The sequence below is a fragment of the Pleurodeles waltl genome, chromosome 6 (genome assembly GCF_031143425.1).
Source record: "Pleurodeles waltl isolate 20211129_DDA chromosome 6, aPleWal1.hap1.20221129, whole genome shotgun sequence".
Taxonomy (NCBI): Eukaryota; Metazoa; Chordata; class Amphibia; order Caudata; family Salamandridae; genus Pleurodeles; species Pleurodeles waltl.
This window is the reverse complement of record NC_090445.1, coordinates 659,828,130-659,844,673: the sequence shown is the minus strand read 5'-3', so window position 1 is coordinate 659,844,673 and position 16,544 is coordinate 659,828,130. Positions and strand designations below refer to the sequence as shown.

At 46.0% G+C, this 16,544-nt stretch overlaps 1 protein-coding gene across 4 annotated transcripts in view; it reads right to left on the bottom strand.

Annotated features, from left to right (window-relative positions):
* Positions 1 to 9,306: 9,306 nt before the first annotated feature.
* Positions 9,307 to 16,544, bottom strand: part of KDM5B (lysine demethylase 5B) — a 768,574-nt gene continuing 761,336 nt past the window's right edge. For all 4 annotated transcript variants that reach the window (XM_069239028.1, XM_069239026.1, XM_069239029.1 and 1 more), the window contains one exon: positions 9,307 to 10,224. In XM_069239028.1, the coding sequence (XP_069095129.1) occupies positions 10,087 to 10,224 (138 nt within the window). In that variant the 3' untranslated portion in view covers positions 9,307 to 10,086. The remainder of the gene's footprint in view (positions 10,225 to 16,544) is intronic.

The following is a 16,544-nucleotide window of genomic DNA, read 5'->3' as shown; positions in this document are numbered from 1 at the left end:
AAGAAAACAATCTAACAAAGGACTCGATGCCCATGCACACTATCACCGAGAGGAGGAGTCACTCGATCATGTGACTCGAAAAAACTGGCAAAACTCAGAGCCCAACACTAGATGGCGATATATGCACAGCATGTGTATCTGCAGCTACACATGCCATCAAACGGAAAATGTCACTTACCCAGTGTACATCTGTTCGTGGCATGTAGTGCTGCAGATTCACATGCTATGCATTGCTTCCGCCATCTAGTGTTGAGCTCGGAGTGTTACAAGTTGTTTTTCTTTGAAGAAGTCTTCTCGGATTCACAGGATTAAGTGACTCCTCCTCTCGGTCATACTGCGCATGGGCATCAACTCCTTTGTTAGATTGTTTTCCCGCAAAAGGGTGTAGGAAGGAGTGATAGAGTGTAAGAATGTAAAGGAGCTATAATAGTAATAAGTAAATAAGATGTCCATGCAAATGTAAATGTATATACATATGTACAAATGAGAAACTGCAACAACTACAGGCTTCCGGGGAGGAGGGAGGGTGCATGTGAATATGCAGCACTACATGCCACGAACAGATGTACACTGGGTAAGTGACATTTTCCATTTGATGGCAAGTGTAGCTGCAGATACACATGCTATGCATAGACTAAAAAGTAGTTGCTCTCCCCAACAGAAGCAGTGGCTAGCCTGTAGGAGTTTGAAATAATGTTCTTATGACAGCTTGACCAACATTGACCTGTTGCTTTGACAATACATCCACACAGTAATGTTTTGTAAATGTATATGGTGTAGACCATGTGGCAGCTTTGCATATATCTGCAGTGGGTATGTTTTCTATGAATGCCATAGAAGCACCTTTTTTCCTAGAGGAATGAGCTTTAAGTGTGATAGAAAGTTGTTGTTTTGCCTTAATGTAACATGTTTGAATACATTTAACAATCCATCTAGCTAATCCTTGTTTAGAGATAGGATTACCTTTATGTGGTTGTTGAAAAGCAACAAAAAGCTGTTTAGTTTTTCTAAACTCTTTTGTTCTATCCACATAATACATTAGAGCTCTTTTAAGATCAAGAGTGTGGAGGTCTCTTTCTGCAGTTGAATCTGGCTGTGGGAAGGAGACTGGCAATTCTGCTTTTTTGTTTATGTTAAGGTGATAAAACCTTTGGCAAAAATGCTGGATTAGTTTTAAGTACAACTTTATGTTTGTGTACTTGGAAAAAAGGTTCCTCGAGAGTGAATACTTGTATTTCACTAACTGTTCTTAATGAAGTAAAAGCTACTAGGAAAGCAGCTTTCCAAGTTAGAAATTGAATCTCACAGGAATGCATGGGTTCAAAAGCTGGACCCCATTAGTCTTGTGAGTACAATATTGAGATTCCAAGCAGGAACTGGTGGTGTTCTAGGCGGAATGATACGTTTTAGTCCTTCCATGAAGGCTTTGATAACTGGAACTCTAAAGAGAGGCATGTTAAAAAGTCTGCAAATATGCTGATATGGCAGTAAGATGGATTTTAATAGATGAGAAAGCTAAATTTGACTTTTGTAAATGAAGTAGGTAGCATACAATATCTTGTATTGATGTTGTAAGTGGGTCAGTATTTTTAGATTGACAGTAATAAACTAATTGTTTCCACTTGTTAGCATAGCATTGTCTAGTTGTAGGCTTGCATGCTTGTTTGAGAACTTCCAAACATTCTAATGGAAGTTTTAAGTATCCAAAATTGCTAAATTGAGAGCACTGGGATCGGGATGTCTGATTTGTCCCTTGTTTTGTGTTAGCAAATCTGGCCTGTTTGGATGTTTGTAGTGAGGTACTACTGACAGGTCTAGGAGTGTTGTGTACCAATGTTGTCATGCCCATGTGGGGGCTATGAGAATCATGGTAAGAGAGGTTTGACACTTGTTGACCAGAAATCAAAGTAGTGGGAGAGGAGGGAAAGCGTAAGCAAATATCCCTGACCAGTTGATCCATAGAGCATTGCCCTTGGATAGAGGGTGTGGGTGTCTAGATGCAAAGTTTTGGCATTTTGTGTTTTTGGTTATTGCGAATAGGTCTATTTCTGGTGTTCCCCACTTTTGAAAGTACTGTTGAAGTACCTGAGAGTGAATCTCCCATTCGTGTATCTGTTGGTGTGTTCTGCTTAGGAGACCCGCTAGCTGATTGTGTATTCCTGGAATGTATTCTGCTAGTAGATTAATGTGATTGTGAATTGCCCATTTCCATATTGTTTGGGCTAGAAGGGACAGTTGAGATTAATATGTCCCGCATTGTTTCTTTAAATAATACATGGTTGTCATATTGTCTGTTTTTATCAAGACAGTTTTGTGTTTGAGAAGTGGTTGTAACGCTTTTAGGGAAAGGAATACAGCTTATAATTCTAAATGGTTTATGTGATAATTTAGCTGTTTTGAATCCCATTCCCCTGTATGGTTTTATTGTCGATATGAGCGCCCCATCCTATCATTGATGCATCTGTTAGTGTGGTCTGAGGCACAGGGTCTTGAAATGACCACCCCTTCATTAAATTGCTGAGATTCCACCATTGAGGGGACTTGTGCATTTGGCAGTCTAACACTAGATCTTGCAATTGACCCTGGGCTTGAGACCATTGTTGTGAGAGGCACTGTTGTAGTGTTCTCGTGTTTAGTCTTGCATGCGGTACCATTGCTATGCAGGATGCCATCATTCCCAATAGTTTCATGATAAATCTCACAGTATAGTGTTGGTTTGGCTGCATTTGTGGTATGAGATTTTGGAACTCTTGTATCCTTTGTGTATTTGGATAGGCTAAGGTTTTTTGTGTATTGAGAATAGCACCTAGGTAAGGTTGCACCTGTGCTGGTTAAAGATGGGATTTTTGGTAATTGAGAGTGAACCCTAATGTATGTAGGGTTTCTATTATGTATTGAGTGTGTTGTTGACATTGTATAAAATTGCTTGATTTTATTAGCCAATCGTCTAGATAAGGAAAGACATGTATGTGTTGTCTTCTTAGGTAAGCTGCTACTACTGCTAGACATTTTGTGAATACCCTTGGAGTTGTTATGCGGAATGGCAGAACTTTGAATTGGTAATGTTTTCCAGCTATCACAAACCTTAAGTATTTCCTGTGAGCTGGATGGATGGGTATATGGAAATACGTATCTTTGAGATCTAATGCGGTCATGTAATCTTGTTTTTGTAGTAGTGAAATGATGTCCTGTAGAGTTACCATGTAAAAGTGTTCTGACATGATATATAGATTTAGTGGTCTGAGATCTAGAACGGGTCTAAGAGTGCCATCCTTTTTGGGAATGAGGAACTATAGTGAATAGACCCCTGTTCCGTGTTGAGATTTTGGAACTAATTATATTGCCTCTTCCAGTAGCAGCGATTGTACTTTTTATTGTAATAAAACGATGTGTTCTGGGGACAACCTATGATAACAAGAAGGAATATTTGGCGGGGTAGAAATCAATTCTATACAATAACCATTGCAGATAATTGAGAGTACCCATTGGTCTGTGGTGATATTTTGCCACTGGGAGTGTAATTGCTGCAGTCTGCCACCCACAGCAGATGTGTGGGGTTATAGCCTGCTTATGAAGCCACTGTTTTGTTGGGATAGTGACATTTTTTGGGGCCTGGAATTTGCCTCTGGCTCTAAATTGTTGTCCTCTATAAGAGCTTCCAAATCCCCCTCTCTGGTACTGCTGCTGCTGACCTTGTTTAGGCTGTGAGGTAGAAGCCTCCGTAGACTGGAGCTTGAATCCTCCTCTAAATTGCTGCCAACGAAAGCAGCCTCTGTAAGGTGTTGTGTACAAGGCTCCCATTGCTTTAGCTGTGTCTGAGTATTTCTTGAGTTTTTCTATTGTGTTGTCAACCTCAGAACCAAACAGGTGTTTGTCAAAAGGGCATATTCAGTACTGCCTGATGTATTTCTGGTTTGAACCCAGAGGAACATAACCATGCATGTCTGCCTTTGGTTACAGCAGTATTCACAATTCTAGCTGCTGTATCTGCAGCTAGAAGGGCAGACCGTATCTGGTTATTACTTATGGCCTGACCTTCCTCAACAATTTGTTGAGCCCTTTTTTGATGCTCTTTTGGCAGGTGTTGTAATAGCTCCTGCATCTCGTCCCAGTGAGCTCTAACATACCTTGCTAGCAAGGCATTTGAGTTTGCAATTAGTCATTGGTTAGGTGCTTGTGTAGCTACCCTCTTGCCAGCAGCATCAAATTCCTACTTTCTTTGTCAGGGGGAGGGGCATCGCCTGATGATTGACTATTGGCCCTTCTTCTGGCGGCACTGACAACCACAGAGTCTGGAGGTACCTGATGGGCAATCTAAGGGTCTGTAGGTGCAGGCTTATATTTCTTATCAATGCATGGTGTTAAAACCCTAGCTTTAACAGGCTTATTAAATATCTCATCTGCATGTTTTATCATGCCAGGTAGCATTGGGAGGCACTGGTAACGTGAGTGTGTGGAGGATAAGGTATTCAAAAGGAAATCCTCTTCCAAAGGCTCACTGTGCATAAGTACCCAGTGGTACTCTACTGACCTAGAAATGACCTGCGTGTATGTAGTAGTGTCTTCTGGTGGGGAAGGTTTGGAAAGATACAAGTCTGGGTCATTAGCAGGTATGGGATCTGGATCATACAGAACCCAAGGATCAACTGTATCACAATGAGAATAAGTCTGTGAGTGAGTTGGCAAAGGTGGTGGGCTAGTGGTGAAAAAGAAAGTTGTGGTGAATGAGGGGAAGAAGTATGCAGAGGTAATGGCTTCTCCTTCATGTAAAAATCTTGGCTTTTCTGGAACATCTAGATACTGTTCCACCACCAGCAAAGTTTTTTAGTCTGTGGAGGATGTGCAGTAATGATTCTGCCAGTCTCTTTATAGATAAGGATCCTAGATTGTCTCATCCGTGATTTTGAGAATGGGTTGAATTTCAGTGTCCTCAGAAATATATTCTTGTGGTTTCAATGATTTAGAGGACTGTTCATCAAATGGGTTGGGGGTCTGCTTTAGATAGCTCGAAAGTCCTTGTTCCTCTGTGTAGAAATACTTTTTCGGCTCCGAAGTTTGCATTTTTTTCGGGCCCGAAAATACAGCTTGTTGTAGGAAGTAGGTGTGGCCTTTTTCGGCACTGAACCCGAAGGTCGGGCGCCGAGTATTTTCTTATAGGTTAAATCATGGCTCTCTGGCAATGGTGCACCCAAGGCAAGCGAGGACTTTTCTGGAGTGGGCGTAGGGGCAGTCGTACTCACATGCTGGCACGCAGTGATGATTTGGCTATCTTCCTCCGAGTCTTCTTCGGAGTCGGTGTCCTGAATGCAAACTGCCGTCTGCACCTGTTCTTCCTCAAGGGTGTTGATGTACTCTGTACTTTGACACTATTTCCACTCTCCTGGCTCTCAGATCACGTAGTGTCTTCTTGGATCAGAATGATCAACAGGCTTCACAATCCTCTTCTCGGGGATTGGGAGAGAGACACAGATTACATACCAGGTGTTGATCTGTGTATGGAAATTTCGAGTGGCAGCGAGGACAGAATCGGAGTGGAGTCTGATCCATCAAACTTTGAAGCGGTAGGCCCGAACAGGTTGCGAGATGGGCGCTCGTGCCCAGAAGGGTGAACATTGGTTTTCAATGGTACTATCGGCTCGACTATAGATGAAAAGCGCATTTGAAACAATACCGACGGTGAAAGAAAGTTATCTAGAGTTTCCAATTCGAAATTGCGGAGCAAGAGGAAACACATCCGAACCCAACAGCGGAAAAAAACAATCTAACAAAGGAGCTGATGCCCATGCGCAGTATGACCGAGAGGAGGAGTCACTCGATCCAGGGTCACCGAAAAGACTTCTTTGAAGAAAAACAACTTGTAACACTGAGCCCAACACTAGATGGCAGAAGCAATACACACACTTTCAGCAACTGGCAAAGGCAAACAAAAACATGATTTTTTCAAAAGGTACAGAAATTAGCAACTTGTTTTTGTTGTAGAAATCATTAACATTAAAGTAATCAAAACAGGCTGAAGAACTTGACATACTGTCAGAAAATAACTGATGTTTTGATGATCCATGCTCAAACCAACTCATTCTCACCCCTGGTAACACAACACAGGAGTAACAGTAGAGTAATCCAAAGGCACCCCTACTAGTTGCTCTTGGTCACTAGCTGTTTTACAAAGCAAGCGCAGAACAAATGTGAAAAGTTTCCGTCAATAGCCACAGTTCAATCTCCAGGTCTGGGGGTGTAAATGCTCAGTACAGAGGGTATTTAGGAACACTTGGGCTTGCATCTTTTTGGAATATGTACAGAACTCCCTCATTCCATCCAGCCAGAATGAGTCTTCTAACAACAGAATGAGTTTTCTAACAAGTGATCTTGCAGATACTCCAGTGGACAACATCACTTACATTGCTTGTTCTCAACAGTGGCAAAAAGATAAAAAGCTTGTGTCAGGGTTCTGCCCACTCACCAATTCTGCCCTATGCCACCTCAAGATGCAGACGATGCCAGGAAGATGGTACTAGAAATATTTTGTGCTGCTTCAGCTACCACAAGTGATATAAAGCCCCTTGCTAGAATATGCCCTGCTTGTTGCAGTGTCACACATTGGTCTTCTTGCCTGTGAGGACCCGCAACTACCTCCCTTAAATAGGACAACAGGAAAAGCCCAAGCACCAAATGAATAGCCTGAAGATCTGGTAGGTTAGAGTGGTGTTGGCTTTCCGCTGGAGACCTGAGGCCAGCAGGTGATCTCCTACACTAAATGGCTTCTCCTCGACCTGGTAGCAATGCATCAGTCTGTGAGCTCTGTGTGGGGAAAGGAACGCAGTGTACCACAAGATGAATTGACATCCAACAGCCACCATTCCAGATTTTGAGCCTTGCCCCTCAAAACCTGGATTGAGTCCAAGATGCAGCCTAGGTGCTAGGTCAACTGGGGTTTCAGGTGCTATTGCAGGACTCATACATACCACATGGCGCTGCTGACAAGGGCACGTAGGCTAAAAGACCAGAAAGCCTCAGAGTCGTAACCGGAGATCAAGGATCAAACCTACAATATTGGGATTGTAGCACAAATGTCCTGGACTCGCTGCAGTGGAGGAAAAACCTTGACCCGAAGGTACTGCCTGTGGGACTACAGGGCTTGTATATGAAAATGTGCATACTGCAGATCCAGGGACATTATTCAGTCTCCTGTATCCAGGACATAAAAAAATGAGCCAAAGTGAGCATTTTAAATTTGTCTTTCTGCAAGCATGCATTTACAGTCTGAAGGATGGGGATATAGGTCTGAGGCTCCCATCCTTTTTCAGAACAAGAAAGTAGCATGAAAAAAAGCACTTGCCTCTCTCAGATACCAGTGGACCATACAATGGCAACTTTGGAAAGTTAGAGACGTACCTGCAGCAGTAGGGTCGACAGATGGTCCTCTAAAATCCTTGGTTTATAAGCCTGTGTGGATTACTCATTTTGCCACACTCTGCTTGTCATAGATTGTGTGAAAGATCAATACCGGATTATTTTCTGGGACAGGCAGCAAGATCTCACCGACCATGTCCTTAAAGGCATGGGAATACATGAGAATACAACCACCAAACTGTGTTTATGGACTGCAGCACCATGCTGGCAGAAAACAACATCATTTGCTAAAAGCACCAATCCGTTCGGATACTTAATCCGGGAGACTGGTCAGAAATAATTTTGGATTAATCATACCAATCAAAGCCTGCACAGTAAAATTTTCTGAGGCAGGGTGTATGGTCAGGAAATTCTTACCAACAGGCGCAGGCCTGTGTTGCCTGGCTACTTATCAACTAACAGGCACACACGAATATGGTTTCAAACATACAGCCATCAAGGTATCCACGAGGAATCATTGAGTGGTAACTCGGACGTCACTGACCCAGGTTGGAGAATTTTAATCACAATATTGGTCAGTATCAAAGGAGGGCAATTGCAATTTAAGAACCTCAGTTGCCATCCATACTACCACAGGAAAAAGAGGCACTTTCCTCCACTTGTGGCCCATGGAGAGAGTGAAGCTCTGTTTCAGGAGAGGTGTCAAAGCCCACTAGCATTTTGTAAATCAAGGTATGATGCATCATAAATATAATGACGGAGAAAGCAAGCCACCCTGCCTCCCATCATCTTCAGCTTCCCAGAGGTCTCTGTTCATGTTACTGGATCAGTCACAGCCAAAGAGAGAATGACTTATGCTGCTTGATTGTAACCCAACGCTTCTATTGCAACGCAATCATCAGCAGCACAACTGGTAGTATTTTTGTTATTTCATAGCACAAAAACGGACAAGTTTGAGTAGACATTGGCACTGGCTCATCAATTAGTGCAGGTGGAACCAGAAACTTTGTTGGTGCAGCAGAAATCGGCATGGATGGTAGGGCCGGAATGGAAGCCTGTACCAGTGTTGGTACATAGCCGGCATAGGGTTCCAAAAGGGCAGACTGCATCAGAGGACCTTCACCAGCAGTAAACCAAATAAAAGCCCCAGTGGCTCTTTGGGGACTAAAGGCAAGGTGGGAAATGCACAAATAATTTGTGCCATGGCCTCCTTGATGGCTCTGATCTGCTACAGTGCCAACAATGGTCCAAGAAACTAAGGTGAGCTGGGGGGCAGTAGAGATATTGGTTTGTTAAATGCAGATCTCAAAGGAAAGGCTTAGACATCGATGCCCTTGTGCAGTCTCTTTGGAAACAGAGTCGTGGGACAGTATTGAGTCCCGCTTCACTTTTTGGTGCTTAGGCTTCGACTTGTCTGAAGATTTTGAATCAGAAATTAAGGGGGTGGCAGGCACAGCATAGCGACCAGGAGCTGGCCTGTGAATTCAAACACGGGAGTGTGTTACTACTACTTATTCTCAGCAATGAACAGCTTTGTCTCCCAATCTCAGATTGCCTTTGAGTGCATTAGGGCACATTGGCCACACAACCTGCGGTCTTGAGCAGACACCAGACATCAAAGGCACAACTTGTAGGGGTCTGTCACCAACATTTGCTTAAGGCAGTCTTGGGCATGACAACCCTGGTCATTTTTGGTGAAAGCATCATTCCGTAGCACATTGCCTTTTGAGAATTTTGAAACTAAGTTGGGAACGCAGCTCCACCTCAATGCTGAAAGGTGTGAAAATAAAGAACTGTTATGCACAGAGGTGGTGCCTATATGCGATTCCTCTCCATCATTTCCATGGGTGATTTGGAGCCACATGTCACCACTTGCCAGCACCACACACATCACACAAAGACACAAATGAATTTGAGGCAATACTGGGTAAATAATCAACACAACAAAGCTGAATGTACAAGGTAACCAAGGGTTTATTTCACAATATAAACTGCAACATTTGATACAAGCTACCCCCTAAAAAGGGAAAGCCAAAGTACAGGTGTGGTTTTTAACTTCACAGAGCTTCTGTCTGCTACACCACAAATTTGTCAGTTACACTAAACCCTAAACATCTTCGTTCTGTACACCAACCAATGCTAAAAGCACCAACACGTCGCTCAGAATTTAATTCCAGCCACTGAAACCAGACATACCGGTTATTGCTCAGATAAATAAAACTAGACTACAAAAAAAATGGGTGAGGTGTGGGAGAGATATTGGGAGGTGTGGAAAGAAACAAAATGGGAAAAAGTTTATTTTATGAAGATGCTGTAAGGAGAGCAGCAATTCAAGGGAGGACGTTCCAGCACCAGAGATTTGAGAGGAGTGGCTTGGTGAATCCCATGCTGAGGTATGAGTGGTAATGCTGTACATTAAAAGGTGCATGTATCAAAGACTCCAAATCACCGAAAACCCTGGCTGGAAAAACAGCATAACAGACCCCACCCTTACTGCCGCCACCACAAACTGTTCGTAAGAAAAATATACAAAATTGTCCAAAAAAGTCTGTCTTTTGTAAAGAGTTCTGAAAAATGTTCCCAAGAGGGTAGAAATAGCACCAATTGCAGTTTTGCAGTTGAACCTAGTCCTGTGGCTGTTATGAAGGGATTGAAGGAGGGGTGGGAGGTCAGGAGTGAGCAGGTAAGAAGGAAGGACACAATTACTAAAGTCCTGAATGGATTGCAAAATAAGTTCTATTTTCGATTCATAACACTGTTGGCTGTACACCGGATACAGACATAATCTTCCTTTTCTGCCATTTCTGAGGTAACGCCAACACAGACCTGATGAAACCATTGGTTGCAACTGCCGTCACACTGGACCCAATCTACCTAAAGTTAAAGATAAAAAAGAAAGGATCTCAGAATTATGGCAGATATGTTATCTTGAGTGCTTTTTTGGAAGTGAAAAGCCATATCTGTCAACATGCTGTTTGATTTGAAGTCCACAAAAGAATACGTTACTTACCTTAAGTAATGGTCTATCTTGTTGATACTCTGTAGGAAAATGGCTCCCTGTTGCAGTTACCCCCCAATTTTTGCCTGATATTGATGCTGACTTGACTGAGAAGTGTGCTGGGACCCTGCTAACCAGGCCCCAGTACCAGTGTTCTTTCACTAAAAATGTACCATTGTTTCCACAACTGGCACACCCCTGGCACACAGATAAGTCCCTTGTGAAATGTACCAGTGGTACCAAGGGCCCTGTGACCAGGGAAGGTTCCTAAGGGCAGCAGCATGTGTTGTGCCACCCTAAGGGTCCCCTCACCTAACACAGGCACAGTGCCATTGCAGATTGTGTGTGTTGGTGGGGAGAAAAAGGCAAAGTCGACATGGTATCCCCCTCAGGTTGCCATGCACACAAAATACTGCCTGTGGCATAGGTAAGTCACCCCTCTAGCAGGCCTTACAGCCCTAAGGCAGGGTGCACCATACCACAGGTGAGGGCATCGCTGCAGGAGCAATATGCCCCTACAGTGTGGCCATATTAAGTATATGGTCTGGGAGTTTGTTAAAAAGAACTCCACAGCTGCATAATGGCTACACTGAATACTGGGAAGTTTGGTATCAAACTTCTCAGAATAATAAACCCACACGGATGCCAGTGTTGGATTTATTAAAAAATGCACACAGAGGGCATCTTAGAGATGCCCCCTGTATTTTACCCAATCCTTCAGTGTAGGACTGACTGGTCTGTGCCAGCCTGCTGCTGAGAGCCGAGTTTCTGACCCACTGGGATGAGGGCCTTTGTGCCCTCTGAGGCCAGACACAAAGCCTGCTCTGGGTGGAGGAGGCTTCGTGTTACAATGCCCCAGGGCACTCCACCTAGTGCAGATGCCCGCCCCCTGGACACAGCCCACACGTTTGGCGGCAAGACCAGGGGAGCTAATGAGAAAAACAAGGAGTCGTCACCCACCAGTCAGGACAGCCCCTACGGTGTCCTGAACTGAGGTGAGCCCTGCCTTTAGAAATCCTCCATCTTAAATTTGGAAGATTCCCCCATTAGGATTAGGGATGTGCCCCCCTCCCCTCAGGGAGGAGGCACAAAGAGGGTGTAGCCACCCTCCAAGACAGTAGCCATTGGCTACTGCCCCCCAGACCTAAACACACCCCTAAATTTAGTATTTAGGGGCACCCAAGAACCCAGGAAATCAGATTCCTGCAACCTGAAACAAGAAGAAGGACTGCTGACCTGAAAGCCCTGCAGAGACGACAGACGACAACTGCTTTGGCCCTAGCCTTACTGGTCTGTCTCCTGACTCGAAGAAAACTGCAACGACGACACATCCAACAGGGACCAGCGACCTCTGAAGCCTCAGAGGACTGCCCTGAACCAAAGTACCAAGAAACTCCTGTGAGCAGCGGTTCTGCTCAATAACAGCAAGATCTTTTGCAACAAGGAAGCAACTTCTAAAGACTTCACTCTTCCCGCCGGAAGCGTGAGACTTCACCCTCAGCACCCGACGTCCCCGGCTCGAGCTCCAGACAACCAACACCACAGGGAGGACTCCTAGGTGACTTCGACCTCGTGAGTAGCCCAAGACGACCCCCGCAGTGACGCCTGCAGAGAGAATCCAGAGGCTCCCCCTGACCACGACTGCCTGTAACAAGGGACCCGACGCCTGGACCAAGCACTGCACCCGCAGCCCCCAGGACCAGAAGGAACCGAACTTCAGTGCAGGAGTGACCCCCCCCCAGGCGACCCTCTGCCTAGCCCAGGTGGCGGCTGGCACGAGAAGCCCCCTGTGCACTGCCTGCACCGCTAAAGTGACCCCCGGGTCCCTCCATTGTTTCCTATACAAAACCAGATGCCTGCTTTGCACACTGCACCCGGCTGCCCCTGTGCCGCTGAGGGTGTGTTTTGTGTGCCTACTTGTGTCCCCTCCAGTGCTCTACAGAACCCCCCCTGGCCTTCCCCCGAGGACGCGGGTACCTACCTGCTGGCAAAATGGAACCAGAGAACCCCTGTTCTCCATAGGCGTGTATGTGTTTTGGGCACCTCTTTGACCACTGCACCTGACCGGCCCTGAGCTGCTGGTGTGGTGGGCTGCCTATTCCCAGGAACTGAGACTTGTAAGGGTCTTACTTACCTCACAAACCAATCTTTACTTACCTCCCCAGGAACTGTTGATATTTGCAGTGTCCACTTTTAAAATAGCTCATTGCCATTTTAACAAAAACTGTATATGTTATTGCTCTAATTCAAAGTTTCTAACTTACCTGTGTGGAGTATCTTGCATTTTATGTATTTACTTCAAATCTTGAACTTGTGGTCCAAAAAATAAATTAAGAAAATATATTTTTCAATATATAACCTATTGGCCTGGAGTAAGTCTGAGTGTGTGTTCCTCATTTATTGCCTGTGTGTGTACAACAAATGCTTAACACTACCCTCTGATAAGCCTACTGCTCGACCACACTACCACAAAATAGAGCATTAGAATTATCTAATTTTGCCACTATCTTACCTCTAAGGGGAATCTTTGGACTCTGTGCACACTATATCTTACTTTGAGATAGTATATACAGAGCTGACTTCCTACAGTGTGATTCTGACATGTTTGACACCAAACATGCCTAGGCTCAGAGTTACCATTATGTAGCTGTGGCCAGTACAAGGATAAAATGGCTTCCCCGCCCTTACGAAGTCCAGTGCATTGGAACTGGAGTTCATAGCGGCAACTCTGCTCATGCAGGGGTGCCCTCACAAAGGAACCCGCGCCCTGCCCTCTGGGATAGGAAGGACTACCACAGGGGTGACTTACAGTGACCTGGTGTAGTGACCAGCAGTCAAAGGGTGCATATGCCCCTGTTCATGCAGGCTGCAATGGCAGGCCTACTGACAGTTTGCATTGTCTCCCAAGGGTGGCATAATACAAGCTGCAGCCCATGGGGGACCCCTGGTGTACTAATACCCTGGGGACTTAAGTACCATCTACTAGGGACTTACAGGGGTACGCCAGTATGCGAATTGTGGGGTGTAAAGGGAACCACAGTAACCAAATTTAGGGGAGAGAGGACAATCACTGGGGTCCTGGTTAGCAGGATCCCAGTAAAAACAGTCTAAGCATACTGATAGCGTGCAAAAAGCGGGGCTAACCATGCCAAAAAGAGGGTACTTTTCTACAAAGAGTTCAGAATAGACTGAGCCGAGGAATACCGGAGCGAGAGGAAGACACATCTGAACCAGATTGCGGAGAGAAAACAATTTAACAAAGGACTCTATGCCAATGCACAGTATCCTTAAGAGGAGTCACTCGTTCTTGTGACTCGAAAACTGCTGTCATTGTGCCTTCTCTGGGGGAGGCAAACAAATTTAACCTAGGCTCTCCATACTGCGGAGAGAGTCCCTGAGCCACCTCTGAGTGGAGACTCTATTTGTGATTCGATATACATCAACAGCCGAGTTTGTCCGCACTGGCGTTCAGAGAACCTGCTCGGTGTTCAATCACCAGGGTTGTCCCCTGCTGTTCCAGCCACGTCCAGAGATGCAGGGCCTCTTGAAAAAGGGTCCACGACCCGACCCCACCCCACCCAGTCTGTTGCAATACCACATGGTGGTGGTATTGTCCGTGAACACCTGTACTATCTTTCCCTTGAGAGAGGGAAAAAATGCTTTCAATGTCAACCGAATCACTCAGAGATCCAGCAAGTTGATGTGGAGTCCTGATTCAGCCAGAGAACAGAGTCCTCTGATCTCCATCTCTCCCAGATGGCCGCCCAATCCCAGGAGTTACACACCTGTCACTACTGTGAAATCTGGCTGGGAAAGGACAGATGTCTGCCTTTGACCCAATCGGGATTCTTTAGCCGCCACTGCACGTCTTTTGCAGTTCTCTCTGAGATATGGACCATGTGGGAGAGATTCCTCTGATGCTGTGCCCACTAGAACCTCAGGTACCACTGCAAAGCCGACATACGCCATCTTGCATGGTTCACTAGCAGGATGCAAGAGGCCATGAGGCCCATCAGCCTCAGTCATTCTCGCGTAAAATCCAGGACAGAGGCTGAAATCTCGGTATCACAGCCTGAATATCCTGGACTTGCTGCCCAGGAGGATAAGCCTGAAACTGCACTGTGTCCAGAGCTGCTCCTATTAAAGCGTCTGAGAAGGAGTCAAGTGTGACTTTGGTACATTTACAGTGATCACCAGCAAATGCCGGAGGTTTGCATGGTCTGGAGGTGGGAGACTACAGCCTGGGGAGATCATGCCTTCAACATCCACTTGTCGAGATAGGGTAAGACTGACACCCCTAAACTCCACAGATAAGCTGCAACCACCGCCATCACCTTGGTAAATACTGAGGGGCGCTGGTAAGGCCAAAAGGAAGCACAGTGAGTTAAAATTGTTTGTTGCCAACCTTGAACCATAGGTAACATCTGCGGCCAGGCAAGATGGGGACATCCAAATATGCATCCTGCAACTCCAACGCTACTATCCAGTCTCCTTAGTCTAGGGCAGACAAGACCTGGGCTAGAGTGAGCATCTTTAATTTCTCCTTTCTGAGGAAGAGATTGACAGTCAGAGATCTAGAATAGGACAAAGACCCATGTTCTTTTTGGGAATCAGAAAGTAGCGGCAATAACAATCACTGACGACTTCTGAGAATGGAACCCCCTCTAAAGCTGTCTTAGCCAAGAGAGCTGTAACTTCCTCGCAAAGGAAAGACAGATGATCCTCCATCAGCTGTTCTTGAGTTGGCGTTACAGGGTGAAGGGGAGTAGCCCCCCTGAATGTTCTGCAAGACCCATTTGCCCGATGTAATAGACAACCGATGTTGTGGATGATTTGGGGTGGAGGGTGTCTAAGACTTATAGCTAACAGGCCTACAGGGTCCGGGGTCGTAATGCACTGCGTCCAAGTCACCGCATAGCTTGGGGAGTGTGCGCAGGACGGAGGCTGGCAAAGGGTTAGTGCTGTGGCACAGCCACGAATGGCAGACTGGGGGAGAGGTGTCCCTGAGAGGACCAATGACCTAGCCGTGGCCTGCGAGTCTTTGAAGCGCTCTAGAGCCGAGTCTGCATTGAATCTGAAGAGACGTCTCTATGAAGGGAATGTCCATGAGGTTGGCCTGGACATCCCGAAAAGCCAGATGCTCAGCCAGGTGTGGTGCCTCAAAGCCACTGTTGACAAAACTATACACTGCCCAGCGAGTCAGTTGTGTCCAATTCACATCCGATGGTGAGCTTTGCTGCATCTCGCCCATCTTTTACTGCTTGGAACAAGACGGCCACTGCATCCTCCTGAACCTGTGGTAGCATTTGCACAACCTTATCCCATAGAATATGGAATAATGGCCCAAAAGGCATGTGGTGTTCACCAACCACAATGCTAGGCTGGTGGAAGATAACATTTTCTTTCCTAAGGTGTCCAACCTTTTGGACTCCCTATCCAGTGGGCTGCAGGGAACCGGCCATGGGAAGCAGAGGCTTTAAGTAAGCGGTGGGGTGTGGGGTTAGGAAACGAGGATCTCCCAGGGCAGGGCGATGGCGGCAGGCAATTGTCCCGTTTACAGAAGCCCCTGTGCTGGGCTTGAACCAAGTTCCCAGGAAGACAGTCAGTGCTTCACTAAGGGGCAATAGGGGTTCTGCTGAGGAAGCCCCAGGCTGAAGCACTGCCATCAAGAGATTCGTTTTGATTGTTGCAGAGGGAAGTTCAAGGTCAAGGACCTCCATTGTCTCTTCTCCACAACTGCATAAGATTCTCCCTCCTCCGTAGCCACGGTGGGGGACACAGAACATCTGTCCACTGGCATCTCCTAGTTCCTCATACCAGTCCAAATTATCACTAGGGGTGTGTAACTGGTATTCCAAAGAGTCCAGTGACCCCCCCCCCTTTCCACTCTTCCCACATGCCTGGTGTTCCGAAAAATGCTCAGGCCACCGGGCCCAGTCAGCACCAGAATGAGCATTGAGGGGCACCGTTCCGACTCAGTCATTGGGGATAAGAATGGGGCTGGTGCAGTCAGTGGGTGCTGACGGTGCTGGGAGCATCAGTGCTGGGATCGGAATAGGAGAACGTTGGGTTGGGATAACCAGCACAATCCGGATCCATGAGACCTCATCGGAGCAAAGGCCGGAGCTGTTAGAGTGGATCCTGATGGGGTCTCTTCTGACCATGCAGGGCCCTATGGTGCTCCGGTAGGGATGGC